Source organism: Pantherophis guttatus, chromosome 2 (genome assembly GCF_059756535.1).
Source record: "Pantherophis guttatus breed Tessera chromosome 2, ASM5975653v1, whole genome shotgun sequence".
NCBI lineage: Eukaryota > Metazoa > Chordata > Lepidosauria > Squamata > Colubridae > Pantherophis > Pantherophis guttatus.
The window spans coordinates 147,188,630-147,211,396 of NC_142064.1; the positions used below are offsets into that span (position 1 = coordinate 147,188,630).

The window sequence follows — 22,767 nt, forward strand, 5'->3', positions numbered from 1 at the left end:
CTAATAAAATCTTGTGAGATACAAAAAGAAACAAGACAGGGATGCCCACTGTCTTCTCTCTCCTTTATTTGGATTGTTGAAATACTGACCAAAGATATAAGGCAAGATAAGAGGATTGTGGGAGTAAAGATTAAAAAAGAAACATAAATTAAATGCTTTTGCAGATGACGTCGTATTGGTTCTGAAAAATCTTTTAAAGGTAATTGCAATATTAATGGGCAAATTCAAATAATTTGGGGTAATTAGGTTAAAAGATTAATAAACAAAACATGAAGATGTTAACAAAGATGTGAAAACACGAACATCAAACAATTGATGAGTAAAACGGATTTTAAGATTGAGAAGGTAAAATATCTGTCTGCCACTATGACAAATATGAACTGTATGTTATTTCAAAACAACTATGTTAAGACATGGAATTAATTTCAAAATATTACATTATTGCTGGTAAGGATTTCAATGATAAAAATAAATTTCTTGCCTAGAATGATGTTTTTTGTAATAGACAATATCTGTTTTGACAACTGATGCACCATTTAAACAGTGATAGAAGGCTATATCTAAGTTTGTATGGCAGAGGGAAAAGCATGTATTAATTATAAGTTGTTACGACATGCAAGGAAAAGGGGGGTATTGGGTTACCTCATTTGGAATTGTATTTTGCTGTTTGATGGTTGGTTTGAGGTAGGGTTGGATTTTTGGAGTTAGAAGGATATGACCTGACTCTTCAATGCCCACTTGTCAAACTTATTGAATTTCATGACTCGGAAATATGCTCCATTGTGTTGAAGGCTGAGAATCCTACAGAAATTACTAAAATTCTATTGAAAATATAGGGATGTATGGTGGCAGTGGTTAGAATGTGACATTGCAGGCTAATTCTGCTGATTGCCAGGGGTCTGATCCTGACCTGCTCAAAGTTGACTCAGCCTTCCATCCTTCTGAGGTTGATAAAATGAAGACTCAGATTGTTGGGGGCAATATACTGATTCTGTAAACAGCCTAGAGAGGGCTGTAAAGCATTGTGAAGTGGTATATACTGTATTTTTCGGAGTATAAGACGCTCCGGACTATAAGACGCACCTACCTTTTTTTGGGGAGGAAAACAAGAAAAAAAAATTGCCTCTGCCTCTGTCTCCCAGCAATTTGCCTCCTTGCAGCAAACAGCCCTGCTTTAGTTTCATTTTCATTTTCATCACAGCCTGATTAGCACAAGAAAAAAAAATCTGCCTCCCAGCAATTTGCCTCCTTGCAGCAAACAGCGGAGGCCCACGCAGCAATAGGCAATGGCAATCCCTGCAGCCTGAAACAGCTGAGGGTTAGGAGGCCGATCCAACCGACAATCAACTGCTTGTGCTAATCAGGCTGTGCTGAAACTGAAATGGGCTGTTTGCTGCAAGGAGGTAAATTGCTGGGAGACATAGGCTAAAGAGTGGGGGCCAGCGGGTGGGCTACGTTCGATGTATAAGATGCACCCAAATTTTCACCCTCTTTTAGGGGGGAAAAAGTGTGTCTTATACTCTGAAAAATATGGTAAGTCTAAGTCTAAGTGCTATTGTTAAATGCATGTAAGTCTAACCATTTGTATGATCATCAAACTTATTGGTAATGGATATTATTATTCTGGGATTTTACTAAACCTAACCGAAGGGGAGATTGAACGGCCCATTAGCACTGTGAAATAGATTTATCACTGTGGCTGCCCACACTGTAATTAGAACTATATAGCCATTTCCACCCCAAAATATCCATCCCCTTGGCAATATCTAACAAATTCCAAGGAATCACTTGAAGCATGCTTGCAAATGTTTGAATATTTTCATTAGCATTTGCATTTGAGTGAAAAACAAAAAGCAAAAAGTTAATTAAATAACGGTTTTTAAAAGTACTGCTGTTGAACAAATAACCAGTGATGGGATCCCTGGAAGAGATGGCGGAGTTGCTACTGCCAGGAGCAAGATGAGGCCAATGGACTTTTCCATAAGGTTAGCTGAGGAGATTGAAAGCAGGTTCCCTGGATTTTATCATAAATAACTGCTCTGCAAAATGTTCTAGTGCACTGAGCAGTTTCCACTGAAAATAATGGTTGGCTACAGTAGATAATCAAAAGATGCCAAGCAACGATATAAAAAAATCCAATGTTCAATGATTAGCTGTCCAGTTGTATCAAAGTACCAGTTAATGACAAACTTTTCCGGGATAGCTTGACATACTGGCTGGGATGGAGGAAGTGGAGGAAAGGAAAGGAAAGGAAGGAAGAACTGGAATCTCCCTCTATTGATTAACAGGACAATGGGGAGCAGGGTGTTGCTGGAATCCAGTGATTTGGAAGGGACCTTCTAAATAAATGAATGAATCAATGCAAACAAATGGTGCGATAGGATTCCCAAGGTGCAACCACGCACCTCATTCTTGAAGTTTTGCAGGGATTACAGACAGATCCATCTTCCATGTGTGTAACCCACTTTGTATTTCTCTCTACTTCTCTACTTCTTCTATCTCTCCAGAAAAATATCATTTTTAACATAAATAATTATAATAACTCATCATACCTTTTGACTGATAAAGCTAGATATGTATGAAGGCTAAAGATTCTTCAGCTCATTTCAAGGTCGTATGCAAGAAATTAAGGACAGCAGGTATCTAAAAAAACAAGTATGCCGTAATCAGGAACTCAAACTGAGATTTCATAGTTATACGTAGTGCTTGACATACAGCCATTTGTTTAGTGACTTACAATGGTTCTGGAAAAAAATGACTTATGAGCGTTTTTCACATTTATGACCGTTGCAGCATCTCCAGGGTCATATGATCAAAATTCAAATGCTTGACAGCTGGCATTATTTTATGATAGTTGCAGTATCCCAGGCGTCATGTGATCCCCTTTTGTGATCTTCTGACAAGCAAAGTCAACGGGGAGCCAAATTCACTTAATAACCGTGTTACTGACTTGACAACTGAAGCGATTCACTTAACAACTGTGGTAGGAAAGGTCATAAAATGGGGCAACACTCACTTAAAAACTGTTTCACTTAGCAATGGAAGTTTTGGACTCAATTGTGGTCGTATGTCAAGGACTACCTGTATTTAAATTTATATTTTTAATAATATTATTGTATTTTATTTGTAAAGAAATAAATATTGGTAAACCAAAGGAAAGACATTGAACAAAATACAGCTAGAGAATACAAAGAACAACCATATGACACTTATTTTTTAATATCAGAATTATAAGGTATTGACTTTCTAGCCAAGCTCTTCCCTTCATTCACAAGAGGCAAAAAAAATGGGGAAAAAAGTGTCAATCTCATTGCCCTTCTCAGCAATTTATCTGAATCAGGGTGGACAACCTTTCAGCTGTCTCAAACCAGCATTGGCAGTGCATAGCAGGAAAAATTCAAGGATTTTGAAAGCTCTGGAACATGATGCGTCAGCTTTTTTTGACAGAATTACCTACTCACACCCTCAGTATGTATGTCAAACCTACTTTGGCAATACCCAAAATTTAATCTCCAACAGTGTTTGTATGTATGAATATAAATTGGACATATGGGTGAGAATAGTGAGTCTCAACTTTCACACCTTAAATCCTACCAAAAAAATCTGGGTCCTAACAAAGGAAAAACAAAAAGGCAACGTTTTCCAATAAGGACATAACTAAATTTAAAGGGATTCCTTTGGCTCCAGTTAGCCCTTTGGAATAGACCAGGGAAGCGGGGGAGATGGGCAGTTTCTAAGTATGATAAATAGATAATAAACGGGTTTCCAGGCATGCTATTTTATTGCTGTAGGGTATATTTATAGAATCTCAAAAGCTTGTTGACACTCCTCAAGGCCAATGAAGGCAAGAATGTTTGGAGTCCTTTTCTCACCCTTTCTCAGCGCTGAGCAAACATTTCCCTTCTCCTTTCCCTTTCCCTTCCTTTCTCAAGAACTAAATTCCACAACAGCTCCTAACACCAAGCCTCTTGAGCAGTGGTGGAATACAAATTTTTTTACTACCAGTTCTGTGAGTGTGGCTTGGTGGGCGTGGCAGGGGAAGAAGGATATTCCATTCCCACCCCACTCCAGGGAAAGGATTCTGCAAAATCTCCATTCCCACCCCACTCTGGGGCCAGCCAGAGGTGGTATTTGCCGGTTCTCTGAACTACTCAAAATTTCCACTACCGGTTCTCCAGAACCTGTCAGAACCTGCTGAATAGCACCCCGGCTCGAGGCTCTTCCAGACCAGGATGTGCTTTGCAAAGATATGCAATAACTTTGCCTCAGGGAGTCCAGCTCTGCTCTCCTCCCCATCGTGACTCCCTTTCTCATTTGGAGAGAGGTAATATGTTTTGCCTAGATCACTTCTGCAACACCACCACACTGCACTTATCACTGCTTGAGAAAGTTTCTAGGCTGCTTTTGACTAACCGGGGCAGCCAAGTCGTAGTTTAAGTCCCCAAGGAGAGTCCACTTTTCTATATATTCTCTTTCAGCCCTTTGGCAAAAGGAACTAACAAGGTGTGCATCTTTCCAGAGAATTAGCCTTCTAAATGTGTACTGGAAAGACCGATTGCCAAAAGTAGTGGGTGGGACTAGGGCAAAAGTGCAACGTTACAATTTGATAAAGCAAATACAATTACTCTCCAGTCAGGTATTTTATAATTTCTCCTTCTGTCCCAGTAGTGTAAAAGCAAAGTCCAGTACAGGTAGTCCTCGACTTACGACCATAATTGAGCCCAACAAATTATGTGGCTAAATGAAACATTTAAGTGAATTTGCCCCATTTTACAACTTTTCTTGCCATCGTTGTTAAGTGAATCACTGCAGTTGTTAATAACACAGTTGATAAATGAATCCAATTTCCCCATTGACTTTGCTTATAATAAAATTCTTTATTGGCCAAGTGTGATTGGACACACAAGGAATTTGTCTTGGTGCATATGCTCTCAGTGTACATAAAAGAGAAGATACATTTGTCAAGAATCATAAGGTAAGGTAAGGTAAGAAAGATGGAAAAGGTGATCACGTGACCCCGGGACACTGCCACCATCATAAATACGAGTCAGTTGCCAAACGTCTGACCAGGGTGATGCTGCAATGTGAAAAACGGTCATAAGTCGCTTTTTTTCAGTGTCATTGTAACTTTGAACGGTCAATGAACTGTTGTAAGTCAAGGACCACCTGTATTCCTCTTATTTTGTATTCCTCCCCTTTCCTATGCCTATCCATCCCAATGCACTTATCCATTTTCCAAACGAGCAATGAGTGCCCTCCAGTGGATAGAAACACTTCACACCCATTGAAGGCTTAGAAAGAGTTGAAGTCAAGGCGACATTTCTCAAATTATCTGGCCAGCATTATCTAGATCTGCCCGGAATCTAGTAAATGCATTCTGACCTACTCGTGTACAAAAGTACAAAATATATTAAGCAGAGGATAGAATAAATCCATTAAGTTCAAAATACTAACAAGAATCAACTAATAATTGATGAGGACGAGATTTTTTTTTTTAAAAAGGCAATCATTAAACTCTGCAGGTTTAATGGTAACTCAAAAGCTGCTCGCCTGTCATTTACTCATTGTATATTTTGTGCAACCTGACTTAACACATGTACTTAGAAGTGAAGCCTATCAAACAGACATATGAAGGAATAGGCATAATACTGCAAATCTATACCAAGCGAGTTGGGAGAAAGTCTCATTAAAACCGGCCGATAGGCAAACATAGGACTCAAGAGATGGTAAATAGGCCCTGGTTTCTTTTCTCGGGCTAAAATTCTTGAGTGGAACGTAAGAATTTAAGCGCCCCCTCTCCCTCCCCCCCCCCAAAAAAAAAAACCAAACATGAAAAATACGGCGGGAAAATATCTGCATTGCACGTTACCGGTACACTCACCTCGAGTCGGCGCCGGTCACGTGACGGAGCCATACTATCGCGATTGGTTTCTAAAGAAAGGGGCGTGTCCCTAGGCGCCTATAAATAGAGACACAGGCCTCGTATTCGGCCTTTTCGTCGTGGGATGGAAGGCGTCGGAGGTGTGTGCTTGCGACCTTTGCTTTTGGGAGGTGTAGTCGCTAGGAAAGAAACGATGGCCTCTGCTGTATCTATGCTGCGCCGCAGTAATCCGAACGATCGTGAAGTGGCAAAACGTTTGCAGCTTTTTTTTTTTTTTTTTACGGAATGTTTCTTTGTTGCCATCTAGCGGTCGTTGGGATTTTTGCAGCCTAACGGATGGGCAGTAGTCCTGATTGCGAATGAAGCCTGGCAAATGTTCTTGACCCAGAGCTTATTTCAGAATAAAAACGCCTGGGATTTGAGCAGACGCGTTTGTCGTGTATTTGATCGTGTCGTGCCTCGCTGCTCTTCGATTTTGGGGATTTTTGCCTTAACTAACTTGCACTGGTAGACTTAGCTTAAGGGCTGGGTAACTCACGACGGCAATTACTGGCATTTAGAGCCGTTTTACGAAACGTCACGTGGAACTAATAAACCGAGAAGATAAGTGGAGAATGCATTGCGTGATGAGAATTGAGCCCAACCAATGGAGAATCGTGATTGAGAGTTGGATGTGCTTAAGTGCCCTTGAATGCCTTGTCCTTGGTACGTCTCAGTCGGTGAAAAAGGGAGACTTTGGGGCTTAAGGTATAGTGTGGAGGTGGCATTTCCCCTCTATGGTTGAGCCTTTGCTGGGGTAATAATTGGGCAATAGATTATAGTTTGCTTTTGCAAGGACTCGAGGGAGATCCAGTATATTGCTTGATTCCAGAGGTAGATTTGTGAGCTTTGGAATATGATGCCAAAGGACCTCCCTCCCCTTTGTGCTTTCAGATGTGTTGCACCCCTGACTTACTTAATGCTTTCTAGTGCACATGTTTGAAAAAGAAGTTGGAATTGGTGAATAGGGAATGGCTCACTTGCCATAAAAAAAAAGGTTAGAACTTAATTCTAGTTTATGATAACAGTGTGTGCTGAGTTGGAAAGGGGGGGGGACTTCTTCCTCCGTCAAACGTGAAAAGTGCCAGTGGTCCTGCAGAGAAGGCGCTTTAGAACAACGACAACAAAAAAAAACCTGAAATTTATGAGCACAAGAGTGATGGCTACTATGAATGTTGTTAAAAGGAGTGAAGAAATTCATGGGTGACATGTCTGATATGGACTTGATTAGTCTTGAAGACTCCAAAGGTTTCTTCTACATTGTTAGCATCTCCAAAGAACTGCAGTAGGAGAGGGATATATCGACGACATCTTGTGAGCACATCAAAATAAATCTTTGTAATCCTGCTTTTGAGTGATCTAAATTGGGAACCCTATGCTGGTTGCTGTGATGATATTTTTGGCGTGTTAGACTGCTGATGCAGATGAAGAGAGACTGTATCTGAGCCACCAGCATCAGTTGCCCAGGTGGCACCCTAGCTCTTAATGTTCAGTGGTATGTTCTCGTTTTAAAAAGGCATAAAACTAATCTCTAGATCTGAGCAAAGGTATCTCGGTATTCTTAAATCACTATCCTGAAACCTGCTTTTTTTTTTACTATAGGTGTGCCAAGATTGTCTTGATGCTGAATGAAAACCTCTGGAACCAACTGTCACTTGTTGAACCAAGCAACACAAAGAGGGCTGTAATGTGGGGATGTCTTGAATGTTGTAAATAAATAAATTTAAAAATTTAAAAACTGTTTATTTGGGGTATTTTTTTCAGATAGGTTTGAAGCACTGCCTTTGAACTGGTGCATGGCCCATTCATGGTCTCATTGGTTACGCTGCAGTGCAAAAATAAAAAGCTTGCTTATAACTGGTGTTGCTCAGCTTAAACCTGAGTGATTCTTTTAAAGACAAGTTACAATCCATCTCATGCTTAATGTTAAAATATGTAAGTTCCTCAAATAACTACAGTGACGGTTCAGAGGCTTGATCATCTGGGAAGAGTATTATGTAGGAGTGCTTCAATTTTATCTTGTTCGCTACAATATCTGAAGATAACATGAATTAAATGGGGAAAGATTGGCTCTTATTACCTGACAGTCTTTGCATAGTCCCATTTTCAAAGATTATAATAAACCTAGCATCAGGCAAAAGTAGTGTGCAAAACCCCACTCGTACAAGCTATAATGTACTGCAGCTCAGTGCAATCTCATTGGGGTCATATTTCATCAAAAAGCACATGCCCACCCAACTGATTGCTTCCTATTAAACATTACCTGCTATTGGAAGGATAATTGTCCTTTGCCTCAAAGATGTTTCAGGTTTTAAAAGTCTACTCTGGACATTTGGTAGAATTGTAGCACACTAACAAAGTGCACATTATTCATGCTATACAAGCCTAAATAGAAAACTGGACTAAAGATCATACATGGAGGGTGGACACTCCTATATGGGACATACCTTTGGCATGCTAGTGGAACATCCAAGAAAAGCCAGCAGTCAAGGTGGGGTGCTCCGCTGCTAATTTCCTTCCATGCTCCTTAGGACACAACTTCAATGGAAACAAGTGTTAGAATAAACAAAAATACAACCCTCTGATTTAGCCACAACTTTATGGTATGGATAAATCTTAACCACAACCAAAGAGTTCTTTGCAAAGAACCATTCAAGAGTAACATACAACTTGTTAACCAATCACATCTTTAATGCTGAGGATAGTAATGAGATAAGCAACTCAAGCTTATTAAAAGTGCAACGTGTTGAATGTGTAACTTGAAATTAGGTTTTGCCAATATTTCAAGGATGGTGAATTGATCTATTCCTGGATAAAATTTTCTTTTGGAGAAGAGTTAAAAGTTCTACAGAGCAGCCTCTCAACCTTTTTTTTTTAACCTGGAGGAACCCTCAAAATTTTTACATCTCTGGGAACCCCTTACACAAATATAATTGTATCTAGATCTCTTGCAAGATCTGGGCAACTTTAATAATGCTATCAAATAGGTGCTGGTTAAATTAGTATGATGTGATTATAATGCAACCCAGCCTAGGTTCTTGTGACTGGAAACTGGATTTGACTTAGGTTTGTGGTGTTAAACCATGGCCTCTGGTTTAATGTGATAAGCAGATAGTCTCTCCCATGTAGTTCCTAGTATCTGGTTATTTAGGGAAAAGGCCTGAACCCTTTGTTGTGTGTCTGGTCTCTGACACAGCCTTATTTTACATCCTGTTGAGATGTTGACTGTAAAGGAACATAGAAATGGGTGCATCTCTTGAGGCAGCTGACCAAGAGATAAAAATAAGTTCCATTTATTGAGCAGCAATTTTGCAGAAATTTCCTGAAACATTTGATCAATAGTTTGCACAGCTGTAATACCGAACTATATTTTAGGTCAGAGTGATGCATTAATACAGAGAGAAAGAAAAAACTTCTTAAGGGCTGTTGGATAGATTACAAGTCTTCCTATCTGGGAAGCTAATTCTGTTACTTAGTAAATAAGACTTGTGAGTGAAAATGGACTGCATCCCCTAAACCTTGCTTTACAAATGGAAGAGGAAAATTTACAGTACTGTACCAAAAAAACCAAAATCTCCCCAGGCCTTCTATTTGGAGCAAGATTCAGGAGGCATCCTGTAGGAATGTAAATTAAATCCTGAAGAATTGTATACTATTTAAATTCTAGAGCTTTTTATGCTCTGGTTCAATCCCCAAAGAATCTTGGGTACTCTTGGCTTAGAGGACTGGCAGGCTCCAGGTGCCATGAGGCATGATCTATTTTGCCTGACTGCTCCCACAGAAAATAAATCTTTCATGAGTACTGGATATAAGAGCTGAAACATTCAGAAGAAATGTAGAATACGATTTGGTAAATTTTTCAGTATTTCAGTCTCATTGAACTATGAGCGCTATATTCCTGGATATGCACTCACACTTCTACCCCACCAAGCATCAAAACAGATTTTTGACATGGGATAAGTTTATTTGAAAAAAAAGCAAGCCCACTAGTAACCCATACAGTCTGATTACGAAGTGCAGTGAATTTACTTGTGCCAAACCTGGTTAAACTTGATTACATATTTGTGCATCTAGTATTTTGACTTATTGCACAGAGTGGGGAAAAGAGCTGTGAATAAGACATGCAGATTTAAGAAGGCAAATGCTTTCATTAAGAGATGAGAAGAATAGTACATAAAATGGAATGGTCCCAGAGTTGAGGTAACAAAATAGTTGTCCAAATAATATGATTATGTCAATATATTAAAAGCTAAATTTTAAATATGTTTCAGGCAAGGTGCTTTTAAAAAACAAATTAGCTTCATTTGGAGATTGCAACTCATGAGAAATTTGGACGCAGGAACCTAACACAACATACAAAAAAGATCTTAGAAATATGTAAAGCCTAGTACACTATCAAAGAGTGAACTCCATAGCTCACTTGCTTCCTTTGTAAACTAAATTAACATTCTTTCAACATAAGTAGTTGGCAATACTGAGTATCAAGAAACACTCATTGCTTATGTAGTGTTCAAAAGAGTTAGATTCAGTATTCTGTGTTTAGTCCATACAGAAAAGGAACAGCAAGGCAGTGTTCTCTTGGCCATTCTCACTTGTAGTTCTTTGGAGTTGTTACTTTCATACAGGAATACCAAGCCAGCCTACAAGGTGCTTTAGCTACATTGACCAAAAAAAAAAAAAAGCTAATCAGGATTTGCACCTCCTTAGATGGATAAAAGAAGATCCACTACATAGTTGGGAACAAAAACAGCTGTGAACATTCTGGTTGATGAAAGTGAATGGCTCCTTCCATGCAATCATTTCTGATGAGTACGTGCATGGCCTTGGACATTTCCATGTATAGTCAACTCCGAGAGCCATCAACCACAAGTTCTGCAATTGTAACGCACTAACTAGAAGGCTTACTGTAGTTTGGTCTCATGGCTTTGTCTTAATTTTTTTTTCTAAAGAATCACAAGATCCCTTAAAACCAATTCTGTATGTTTGCATGTTTTATATGGCTACTTGTTTCCAAGAAACTCAATTTCATATGAAAAAAATAAGTTACTATGCATAATCTACATGGATTGACAATATCACCTATACATCCAATGTACATTCTTAGCTCCAGAAACCACTTCAAATTTGCTTGACACAAGCTATTGGGACTGCAGGAGTGAAGAACATGCCACTTCCATTTGTATCTCCAACTGCTTGAGAGGAGAAAGTCTTCCAGTTAGACATGTTTGTGCCTTACTGAAAACAAGTTCCATATGACTGGATGAGATAAACTGTCCGTGTTCAGTGTGTATCCTGAATTACTGCACATCCATAAAGTACTCCCATGTGGATCAAATCTGTTGGATCAATTGCTGCTAGTTTGATTTTTCCCCCTAGTTTACTGCAGAAGAGTGCATATTAACAACTAGGTTTTAAAGCCTAGCAGAAATGGAACTAATGCTCTAAAGTCAATAGAGAGCCATAAGTGGAGCAATTATTGGCAGAAGCGATCTTATCTTTTAAAAAATAAAACATGGCACAAGGACAAAAATCAGCTAGACTGTTTCATTTGAAAGAGAACATGAAAATGACATCTGTTAATACTGTAAACTGCAGTCTTTACGTTTCATGCTGTTCCAATTCGGTATTATCAGAAACTTTCGAAGTGCACATAGATGAGCGGGGGTCCATGATTGAGTGCATTAGAGGAATATAAAGATCGTCCATGTTTGGCATGACAAAAATTTTCTGCAAGGTATAATAATTGAGTTAGAATGCAATTCAAAATTCAAAGTCGAAAAATTAAATATATCAAACTGTTATATTGGACTCTCCCATCAGACAAGTAGAATTCTAAACAGGCTTATTTGAATCGAGTAACATCGTGGATCACTAGTAAACATCTATCTACCTTAAGATTAGATTTGGAACAGAGTCATCATGGAAATTAAAGCAACATTGCTTTTTACAGCTTACAAAATCTTAATTCCATTACATTTCAGCAAACATTTTTTTTAAATACTTGACTCCTATCAGCTATTGCTCCTTGCCCCCATCATTCCAATTTTTTTAAAAGAAATAGCTAGAAATTTGAATAGATATATTTAACAGTTCAATAAATTCATGATGAACAAAATTCTAGAAATATAAACAATAGAAAAGTATGAGCAACAATTTATTCAAACTATTTGTCCCATGCTAAAATCAGTCTTTCTTCATGAGATTATCCATAATAATATTCCTTCTAATTATTTGGTATCTCTTAAAGGAAATTAAAATCAGGCACTATGCTCCTACTTTTAAAAATATGGGCACAGAAGGTATTTTAGTGTGGATATGGCACACTTCAGGTCCAAAGACAGTATTTCCAGGATAACAGTGATCTCACTTGGTGCCTCATTTCAGATAGTCCTCCACCAGGAACTGTTTGTTTAGTGACTGTTTAAAGTTATGGAACTGAAAAAAGTGACTTATGACCATTTTTCACACAACCCTTGCAGCATCCCCATGGTCACGTGATCAAAATTTGGAGGCTTGACAACTGGTATATATTTATGATGGTTATGGTGTCCAGTGGTCATGTGGTCATCTTTTGTGATCTTCTGACAAGCAAAGTCAATGGGGAAGCCAAATTCACTTTTTTTTTTAATTTGATTTATATGCCGCCCTTCTCTGGAGACTCAGGGCGGCTTACAATGCGCTAAGCAATAGCCTTCATCCTTTTGTATATTTATACAAAGTCAGCTTATTGCCCCCACAAACTGGGTCCTCATTTCACCTACCTTAGAAAGGATGGAAGGCTGAGTCAACCTTGAGCCTTGGAGAGATTCGAACCTGCAGTAATTGCAGGCAGCTGGTCTTAATAACAGGGTGCTTTAGACCACTGTACTACCAAGGCTCTTAAAAACCTTGTTACTAACTTAACAATTGCAATGATTCACTTAACCACAGTGGCACGAAAGGTTGTAAAATGGAGCAAAACTCACTTAATTGTCTTGCCTAGCAACAAAAATTTGGGGTTTGATTGTGATTGTAAATCAAGGATTATCTGTACATCTTTTGCTGGGATCATGCAGTGTCTGTTGAGCCCAGAAGGAGTACAGTGTGTCCCAAAGCCTATTCTTAAGTAATTTTATGGCTACTGCAGTATGTTCCTATATGTGTTATCAAACTAAGAATCTGAAATTCTCAGAAGCAATGATTTGTAGCCAATATGTAGCCATTCAGTGTGAATGTGTGCTTTTTCATCTGAGATACATGCTACCATCTTTAAGCTTACAGAGTCTTAGCTAATGTCTTACTTATTCTTTTAATGCTAATGATATTTGAAGTACCTGAAATTCTTGTTCTAGTTTCTTCTCTATCCACTCAGTTACATGAACCAAAGTAACTTCTCTTTCACCAAGCTTTGGCCGAGCTTTTAGCTCCAGATAAGGGGGTCTTCGGAAACCGTACCTGAAGATTAAAAAAATGATCCAAGTTAAGATGTTTCTATCTCAGATTTGTATCCCATATTTTCTCAAAGGCCTCCAGGAGAATATAACCCATGCTCAGCTAAAATGAGACATGCTTAACCAAAGCCGTCCTGGGATATTCTGGACAAACAGAAATTTTAACCCAACCCTAATCTTGCTGGCTGTGGATTCTGGGACTTGTGTTCCCAAACATCTGAAGCACTCTAAATCAGGGAAGGCTATACTACCTCATATAACCTAATCTTGTGCATTTGCGGTTTATGTTCAAGGATTTTGTGCTTGGAGGAGGACTGCATGCTGTAAACCAGGCCTGCACAAGGCACAGAGGGGAAAAGGTCACTGATAAATTAAAAATAACTGTGGGCTGCAAAGGAATGTCTGGTATACCAATCAGCTATTTGGCAGCAAGTAGAGTGCCAGTGGGACTGAAGCTGGCAGCAATGGTGAGTCTTGGAGATGCTTAGCAATGCAACTTTTGGGACAATCGTGAATTTATTACTGTTTTAAAAAACTTCAGCACGCAAGGTTGCTTGGTAGACTGCATGCAGCCTGCAGGTCGTATGCTGTGCAGGAGTAAACTATTGTGTCCAACAAAATATTTATTTCAAATGAGTACATATCTCAACATTAAAAATAGTCTCATTTCCCCCTCCAGTTCAGGGGTGTAGTTTTGTTTCTTCTATGTACTCTGTAAACAGATGTGTCCAATTTACAATATGTCATTTTGAAATTGATATATATTAACAATCAATGTTACTGCTGAAGTCTAGTACCCAGTTAATACTAATTGGTGAAGGACTTTATGTCTGAAAAATTTTATTCACCTGACTTATAACTGAAATTAAGTCCTAATGATCTAGCAATAGGTACTATGATTCTCTCAAGAATGACCACAGTAAGAAATCAAATCAGCAACTTCTTACATTCTTACTTTTGAGGGGCACATGATATGGATTTTGTAACTTGTTCACTAACATAGTTACTTTGTATTTTAACTTATTTCTGTCTTTTATGAGGATTTATCAAACCACTTTTTATCCTATCGCTGTATAGATTGATTGATAGCTTCTAACATTCCTAAAATGAAAAGAAAACTAAAGAAGAATGAATGATACTATTTCCTGATAAGAAAAAGTTTGTTAGTGCAAAACTGGTGTCTGGTATGTCTCTTTGTGAGTTTCAAACTAGTGAGTTTTGTAGTTGATTTACTGTGCAAAGGAGAGGTTACTTTTATCCTGTCCAATCAACTTTCCTCTTGCATTTCTTTCTTATGTTAACTATAAAAGGGAATGTAAGATGGGTCTCGGGGTTCTCCCTTTTCATAGTGAGATCTCACTTTATCAGGGTATCCTAATAAATTACTTTTAAATGATCTTCCAATTCAGTTGCTTATTGGGAAGGTAAACCGAGGCAGAACCTAGGGCCAGATTTGCCTGTCACTTATCATTAATCCTTTTCCCAATACAGTTTAAAGTAATTATGTATTGGAGTTTTCTGAATTACACTGTGCACCTCCCATAGGTTAATTTCCTCAAATGGAATCCCATCTCGATTAAGGTAGCCAATGGTGAAGATATTGGACTGAGAAGGCACAACTTCAATTCCTCACTGAATATGGATCTCACTGAGGGGTAGTGAGAATAAAATTATGGGAACCCCAATATAAACTGCTTTTGAACCTCCCAGATAAAAAGGCAAGATAAAAATGTTCAGTGAAACATTCCCAGATAAATAAAAACAAAATTTCATTCACAATTTCATTCCATATTTCTTTCAGATAAAAAGAAGCACTGAAATAGTTTTTCTCCTTTGGTAGTATTTTCAGTTATAAGAAACCACTGGAAAAAGCTTTGGCATTGACCTCTTAATTAATACCTCTGTTGATCCTCAAGTAGTTCAATATGCTGTTTTACCCAGCATGCTTCTGTATTATTCTATATTAAAGGAAGAGAAAGGTAGGAGAAAAGAAAGAACAAGTAGTAATCTTTCTTTTGACCTGATTTCTGGTTGCTTTAGTTTTTATTCATGGATGATAAAATTTCTAAGCTTTGTTAGCTTTTCAGTTTCTGGAAGTTTACAAAATGCATAATAAGAAATGGAATTATACATTTTTACAAAAGATCTCTTTTTGGATAGAAGAGTAATTCAATCACATGAGCAATTTAAAATAACACCCAGTTCCATTATCTTTGTTAGTAACTGTTCATAGGAATTAATGGAAAAATCCCACACACTTTGTCTCAGAATTAACTTATTTAACCCTGAATAAAATGGTACATGTCAGACTGCAGCTTATGACTCACAGATTGGTACTGCAATTTTCTAAAAAGGAACCTTACTAAGAATCATGTGAATACTTGTTGAATTCTGTAAGAATGATCACACGCTGCAGACCAACTTTGGTTCTATAGGAACTCAAACTACATTTCTGCTGCATTATTCTTTATAGTTCATTAGTCAAATGATCCAGCTTTTTTATCTTGGATGTGTTTGAGAAAAAGTGGGAAATTAGGGGACTGGAAAATAAAATATATTTTAGGGACTTCTTTCACAGCCACTCATAAAAACAAGAAATCTATTTTGGTTCTTTGATTAGTTTGAGTGCCACATTATACATGACAGATTCCAAAATCATAGTCTTATTAACTACACTTACCATATACGATCAGTAGGTGGGGGCGGAATGTTAATTACTAACATCCCTTTACACTCTTGAACCTCAACGGTGAGCAGAAGCGGTGTATTGGAGACTTCCTCAATCTTTTTCTTAATAAATTCTGTCTCGGTCGCTTTCTGGAAATATTTTGACTTGGTAATTTTATCCACAAATCTCATTATTTTACTTGCTCGGTGCCCTGATCCATACCTTTAAGGGAGGAAAGAAGAGGAAGTCATTTAAGTGAGTTTCAGCTACCCTTTAAAAAGCAAAGGCTAATGCTTTGTGGTATTCTGCAGCTGAAAATACAACATGTTAAAGGCACAGGATGCCAATCTGCTACTACAGATTGTGAAGTGTTGTGTAAGTATACAGACAGCCCAGACTTATAATTTTCGTGAATAAAAATGGAAAGATCCAGATACCTGGCTGTGACAACTCAGAAGCAGAACTAATTTAAAATCAGATGTTATCTACTCACACAGTAAAGATTCTGGTGAAGCGTTGTTGGCCCAATGTTCACTATTACTCTTGGATAGCCCTACATTCTACTGGAGATACTCCTAAATGTTTGAGAGCTTTGGCCAAACAGGTGGTTTACCTGGCTGCAATGGACCTTTCAACCCCAAACTGCAAATTCAAGGATTTAGCAAGAGAATGTACAAATTAATGGATTCTGGATTTTTCCTTATAGCATTATTGTTCTCCACTTATGTTACGGTTACGGTTTTGCTGCACGTTTACGTTTGATTATTACTTGGCATGTATTCCAGTAGATTAGAAATGCAGAATATAAATGTTAAAAAAAGGAGCCCCTGGGGACTTTACTCAAATAGTTGTCTCCGACTATAGGGGTCAGTGATCATGTCCGTTTCAAGACCATTGAGCCAACGCTGTCTGAAGACATTACTGTGGTCATGTGGCCAGAATGCTGTCACGGAGCCCTGTTACCTTCCCACCAAAGTGGTACCTATTTATCTACTCGCATTTGTATGCTTTCAAACTGCTATGTTGGCAGGAGCTGGGGAATATAAATATTAAATATACAAAAATAAAAAGAAAGATTATAAATAAGCTATACCTGCTAGAAATTTGACAATGCTCCTAAGCATAATCTATGCAACCAAAGGTCTATTGATTAATCTTTGGATGATCTGCAGTTGACTGGCAATAATCAACTATTATTATTACTACCCTATTATTAAATAGCAGCAGCAGCAAATCCTCTCTGCTGAAATGGGGAGGGGGGGAAAGGATCTTTTTTTCTGCAACAGATAAAGCAGAATGATCTTTCTCTCAAGTAAAGACTTTTAAAAATAGCTACAGGAAAATAATTATTTCTGCAAGTTCGATCATCTGTTACAGTTGCTAAATTATTTACAGTCTTGCTAAGAAGCTTCATTGATCTATATGCTAGTCCAAAGAAACATTTCAATGTCTGTTATATAAATGTTTGTTTGCACTAACATACAGATATTTTCGGACATCAGCTAGCTAACCAGCAATTCAGAAAAATCCATGAAACATTTATTTTTGATTAAAGAACTATATTTCATTCAGCTCATACTATTCTCCTTTCTTGGTAGCACTTGAAATATACAAGCTGGATGTTCTTACATACTGAATTTGTTTACTGTAAAATAAGCAGCTATATACATGAAAATGCTAGCATGAAGATAATTCTTTCTTAGACCTAATTCATCCTAAATCTTTTATCCAATAACTGCAGTAAACAGCCATCTGCAAAACCAGATAATTTACATCATGACTTGTACGTTTATAAATACCACACATGGAAAAAACAGGGCTGCCTCATATCCCTTATAATTTTTTTCTACTAACTAGCAAATATAATTAAGAATTACCCAATGAGATAAGGCCATTTGGATTACTGTAATAAGAAGTATCTAATTATTTCCAGATGATATGGCCAGTAAAATTGGCACTCTGAAAACTGAATTACCAAAAGCATTAAAATGATATATACAGACTGGAAGCATTGAAACATTTATAGAGTTAACTCTTAGCTTAAATATCCTATATCACTGTTGGTGAACCTTTTCGGCACCAAGTGCTGAAATGGGAGTGTGTGCGTGTGAGCGTGGGAGCACCGGAAACCGGAAGAGCAGCTCCCCAGTGTGCACACGCAGAAGCGCTGGAAACTGGAAGAGCAGTTTCCTGGCACGCATGCATGTGTCGGAAAGCTGAGCTTCTGGTTTCTGGCGTGTGCATGCGTACTGGTCACCTGGTCTTCCGGTTTCTGGCATGCATTAACGCGCAAAGTCCAGCTGGCCAGCACACGTGCATGCCGGAACCTGGAAGAGCAAATGGGCAACAGCTGGCATGCCAGAGAGATGGCTCTGCACGCCACTTCCGGCACGCATGCCATAGGTTCGCCATCACGGTCCTATATAGATCAAATTTAATTTGAGACATTGTATAATATCTTCAGAGCATTTGAGGCAAGCACATAACACATCCCTGCAACTCCTTAAACCAATTGTGTTGCTATTATTGACTGACTTCTCAGTTTTTGTAAAATGCCCTAATGTGGTGAGTCTGGATTATCTGTACAAAATTTAAAATACAAAATGAAAAGAAAAAGTATTGCAATCAATAGGAATCCTGCCCATGGCCCACAGAAACATTCCATCCTGGTACAAAGCAAAGGGACATTGTTTTAACGGCTTCACAAAGTGTCAGGATGCGGGGCTACTCAAATCTTCAAAGGCAGGGAATTCCAAAGTGCAGAGGCCACAACCGAGAGAGCCCTGCTGTCTGGCCCATGTTCTCCTCGCTTCAAATAGAGTAAGAACTGTATATGGGCCTTCTTGTGACATTTTTATTGTATATGCAGGTTCAACCCTCGCAAGGCAATTCCTAATGTCTTTTCCTAGAGTTGCATTGCAGCTACGGGGTAGAATTGTGCAACCCAAGGAAAAAAATGTAAGTGTTTAAGGAATTGCAGATAGGAAATATATTATCATTTCTATATATTCCAAAATACTTTTTGCGTTTGATTCCAAGTACCATGTTTCCCCGAAAATAAGACAGGGTCTTATTTTCTTTTGACACCCCCCCAAGTAAGGGCTTGGCCTTATTATCGGGGGGGGGTGTCTTATTATTTTGGGGGTGCAGGAGGCAGTGAGTATGGGACTGGATGTCTCATTGCTGCCGTCGCCTCCCCTCCCTGTTCTTCCCTCCAGCCAAGCAGCCCAACATGTCCCACCCCACCCCAATGGCAACAGCTGCTTCCCTTCCCCGCCATCTCTTTATCGAGAGGGGTGGCAGGTGGTGCGGGGAGAAGCGAGACACGTGGAGCGAGACAGGTCTCCCCTTGCCATCTCTTCTCCCCCACCCCTCGCTAGGCATGGCAGGGCTCCTGCCCCTTGTTTAGCCACCCGCCCCTTTTAGGGATGCAATTTGGGGGTGGCAGGTAGGGTGTGTGTGAGAAGTGGGACATGTGTTTTATCTTTCCAGCTCCGTCACATTCCTCACCATTGTGTCCAGGAAACACATTGTAAAAAAAAAACCTTCTCGTGAGTTCAATTAAACTTCTTGAACTCATGAGAAGTTTTCTTTTACAGCGTGTTTCCCTGGACACAATGGCGAGGAAAGCGACGGAGCTGGAAAGGTAAGACGCATGTCTCGCAGCCCAACACGTCCCACCCCACCCCAATGGCAACAGCAGCCTGGCTGCTTCCCTTTCCCGCTGTCTCTTTATCGAGAGGGGTGGCAGGTGGGGCAGGGGAGAAGCAAGACGTGTGGAGCAAGGCGTGACTTCCCTTGCCGTCTCTTCTCCCCCACCCCTCGCCAGGCAGGGCAGGACTCCTGCCTCTCGCTTAGCCACCTGCCCCCTTTAGGGATGCAATTTGGGGGTGGCAGGTGGGACAGGCGAAAAGCGGGACGCAGGTCTTACCTTTCAAGCTCCTTCGCGTTCCTCACCGTTGTCTCCAGGGAAACACACTATAAAAGAAAACTTCTTGCCAGATTGCCATTGGGGTGGGACATGTTGGGCCACTCAGCTGGCGCAAAGAACAAGTAAGGGAGGGCGTGTCCCCCCCTTCCCTTCCCTCCGGCCTCATCTCCTCACATCATGTTGTTTGTGTGGCAAGCAACCAGAGGAAATGGCGAGACTGGCTGTACATGCGTGTAATAGTTGGTGGGGGGCTTATTTTGGTGGGGGGCTTATTTTATCGCATGCGCTGAAAAGCCCGATTGGGATTATTATCTGGAGAGGTCTTAGTTTCAGGGAAACACAGTATTACAAAAACTTACTGTGAAATAATATAACCATTTGGTATATGTGTGTGCCTGTTTGTATATACATAGAGGGGGGGGGAGGGAGGGAGGGAGAGAGAGAGAGGGAGGGAGGGAGGGAGGGAGGGAGGGAGGGAGAGAGAGAGAGAGAGAGAGAGAGAGAAAACTAGATTTTTTTTAATGTTAAAGACAGACAGAGAAGATACCTTTGATGGAATGACTAAGCATGGAAGAAAGATGCACCACACAACAGGCAGAGATAAACTAAATCAACGGCTGCCTAAAGGCAAAAAGACTCACCCTTCTGCTCCTGCCACTAAAGTCTTTTCACTTCCTGATGCTTCTGGAACATCATCTTCCTCTGAGGATCCTGCACTAGAAGATTCTTCATCACTGTCTGCTAGGCAATATGACCTTGGCCTGAAACTGAAAGAAGGGACACAGGTCAAGACAGAAGCAACACTTCATTAATGTTGGTCAGGACAATGTTTTGATGGCAATTAGAGACTTTCTACTATTCACTTCTGTCTCCCCAGTTTGTTTTTAAGTGCACTGGAGTTCAGACAAAGGTTAGAAATGTTGTACATCAATCTGCTTTCCCTGAACACAACTGTGCCAGACTTTGCTTAAAATAAAAGGAAACGGATTTGAATATCCTACATGCGGTAGAATGAAATGTCAAATAAATTAAAGACATATAAGGATGTGTCTCTTTCATATCTAACTTCCCAATATAATGGAATACAATGCCAGCAATTATAACATTAAGATGATGATGAGAAACTTGGCATGTACTTTCATTTTTTAAACGTAATGGGATATGCTTCTATCGTCCAAATGAATTGCTGTATGAAAAGTCAGAATTGATTTTGTAAGTGCTGCATGCTTCCAGAAGAATATGTATTCCTTCCACTGTCTCTTCCACACATACTTGCCTAGCCCATTATCCCAACACCACAGCTGAGTCCTAGCCGCACCCCCCTCTAGGCTGCTAGCAGTAATGGAATCAGAAATATTTTAAACAAGACATTTGGCAAATAAATGCAAAAGACAAGTTACAGCCTCAGATGCAAAGTGTGCCTGGCATGCTAAGAAAGAGTTTCCATAAAGCTTGGAGCATCTTTGCAGGACCTCTTGCATTTCAAGCTGTCTTTAAAAAGAAATGTCCAGTTGATTGTGTCTTAATTGTGAATTGTGATTTAAGGAGAGAAATGCTCAGCACCTCTACATTTCATCCACAGCTTTTCCTGGGATTGAAATCTATTCACAATCAGTTCTCGAGAGATTGTTCTTTAAACCTAGGTTAAGTAGGTGGCAAAGTTAGAAAGAAGACCAATGCCTTTAGCCAAATTTGATTTGGCAACAACCTCAAGCTTCTTCCCAGCTGAGAAAGGACTTATTTCCCTTCTGCGTAATAGAGACAGTACTTTTGCAAAATCTGTGCAACTGCCTATTAGCTGACTGCAAAATGCACCACATAATTATCTGACTTTTTTTTAAGAAAAATAGGAACAGCTCTTTAAAAATTCAATCACTACAGAGCAGTGGTGAAATCCAAATTTTTTTACTACCGGTTCTGTGGTCGTGGCTTGGTGGATGTGGTGTGGCTTGGTGGGTGTGACAGGAGAAGGATACTGCAAAATCTCCATTCCCACCCCACTCCAGGAGAAGGATACTGCAGAATCTCCATTCCCACCCCACTCTGGGGCCAGCCAGAGATGGTATTTGCCGGATCTCTGAACTACTCAAAATTTTCGCTACCGGTTCTCCAGACCTGTCAGAACCTGCTGGATTTCACCCCTGCTACAGAGTAAAGATAAAGATTGTTCAAGAGATCGTTAAACTTTTTCTTGCCAATAATCTCTTTTGTCACCCATAATTCCCCAAGATAGTTTCCCTTTGGGTTGATTGGGAGCCTTTCTGGATAAAAGTGGAAAGAGGAACAGTTTGAAGTAGATAACATTAAAGAAGTAATTTAAGAGGCTCTCCACCCACCCACGGATCTCTCCTAAAATAAATTTACTGTTTTAATTAACGTTTTGTTGTTATGTATTGTACATAACATGTATGTAGCCTCTTGTACCAGTCCCCAGGAATAAACAGTCACTTTTTGTTTGCTTTATGTTTCAGTGTTATGAACAGAGAATCTCCTTTTCTTTTTCTTCCCTCACACCACACCCCAATAACAATTTACAATCCTTTATCAAGGTGCATCCCAGACCAAAAGAAAAACAGGTCAGAAAATTCTATCCAGTAAAATTAGTTCACAGTTTAACAAGCCAATTTTTTAGAATTAAAACAAATGCAACAACCACATAAAATACAAAGGTCTTTAATTCCCCCCCTTAAAAGTAGTCAAACTGTCACAAGAGGGAACTGATTCCTAAGAGCCCAAAGATTGGAGTGTGATTCTGGAACAGTAAATGGAAAGATGACTTTGATAATATTTGGGGAGGTCAGACGCCTACAAATGCTCA

The 22,767-nt window shown here is 39.4% G+C and overlaps 1 protein-coding gene, 1 long non-coding RNA gene and 2 other non-coding genes across 7 annotated transcripts in view; 3 read left to right on the forward strand and 1 right to left on the reverse strand.

Moving 5' to 3' along the window:
- The first annotated feature begins 5,988 nt into the window (after positions 1–5,988).
- On the forward strand, positions 5,989–7,658 carry LOC117662900 (uncharacterized). Its single transcript, XR_004590546.3, has 2 exons — positions 5,989–6,586; positions 7,523–7,658. It is a non-coding gene; the product is annotated as an uncharacterized LOC117662900 (long non-coding RNA).
- LOC117663151 (small nucleolar RNA SNORD104) lies at positions 7,305–7,367 on the forward strand. The gene has a single exon (XR_004590635.2). It is a non-coding gene; the product is annotated as a small nucleolar RNA SNORD104 (small nucleolar RNA).
- Positions 7,659–7,695: 37 nt separating the features above from the next.
- On the forward strand, positions 7,696–7,830 carry LOC117663153 (small nucleolar RNA SNORA76). Its single transcript, XR_004590637.1, has one exon. It is a non-coding gene; the product is annotated as a small nucleolar RNA SNORA76 (small nucleolar RNA).
- A 2,033-nt stretch (positions 7,831–9,863) lies between these two features.
- The window catches only part of TEX2 (testis expressed 2), a 107,632-nt gene continuing 94,728 nt past the window's right edge, over positions 9,864–22,767 (reverse strand). For 3 of the 4 annotated variants that reach the window (XM_034412613.3, XM_034412615.3, XM_034412610.3), the window contains exons 9-12: positions 20,591–20,716; positions 16,031–16,240; positions 13,234–13,354; positions 9,864–11,647 (exon numbers count right to left, since the gene is read on the reverse strand). In XM_034412613.3, coding sequence (XP_034268504.2) covers positions 11,519–11,647; positions 13,234–13,354; positions 16,031–16,240; positions 20,591–20,716 — 586 coding nt within the window. In that variant the 3' untranslated portion in view covers positions 9,864–11,518. The remainder of the gene's footprint in view (positions 11,648–13,233; positions 13,355–16,030; positions 16,241–20,590; positions 20,717–22,767) is intronic. The other variant, XM_034412611.3, reaches the window with a different exon arrangement.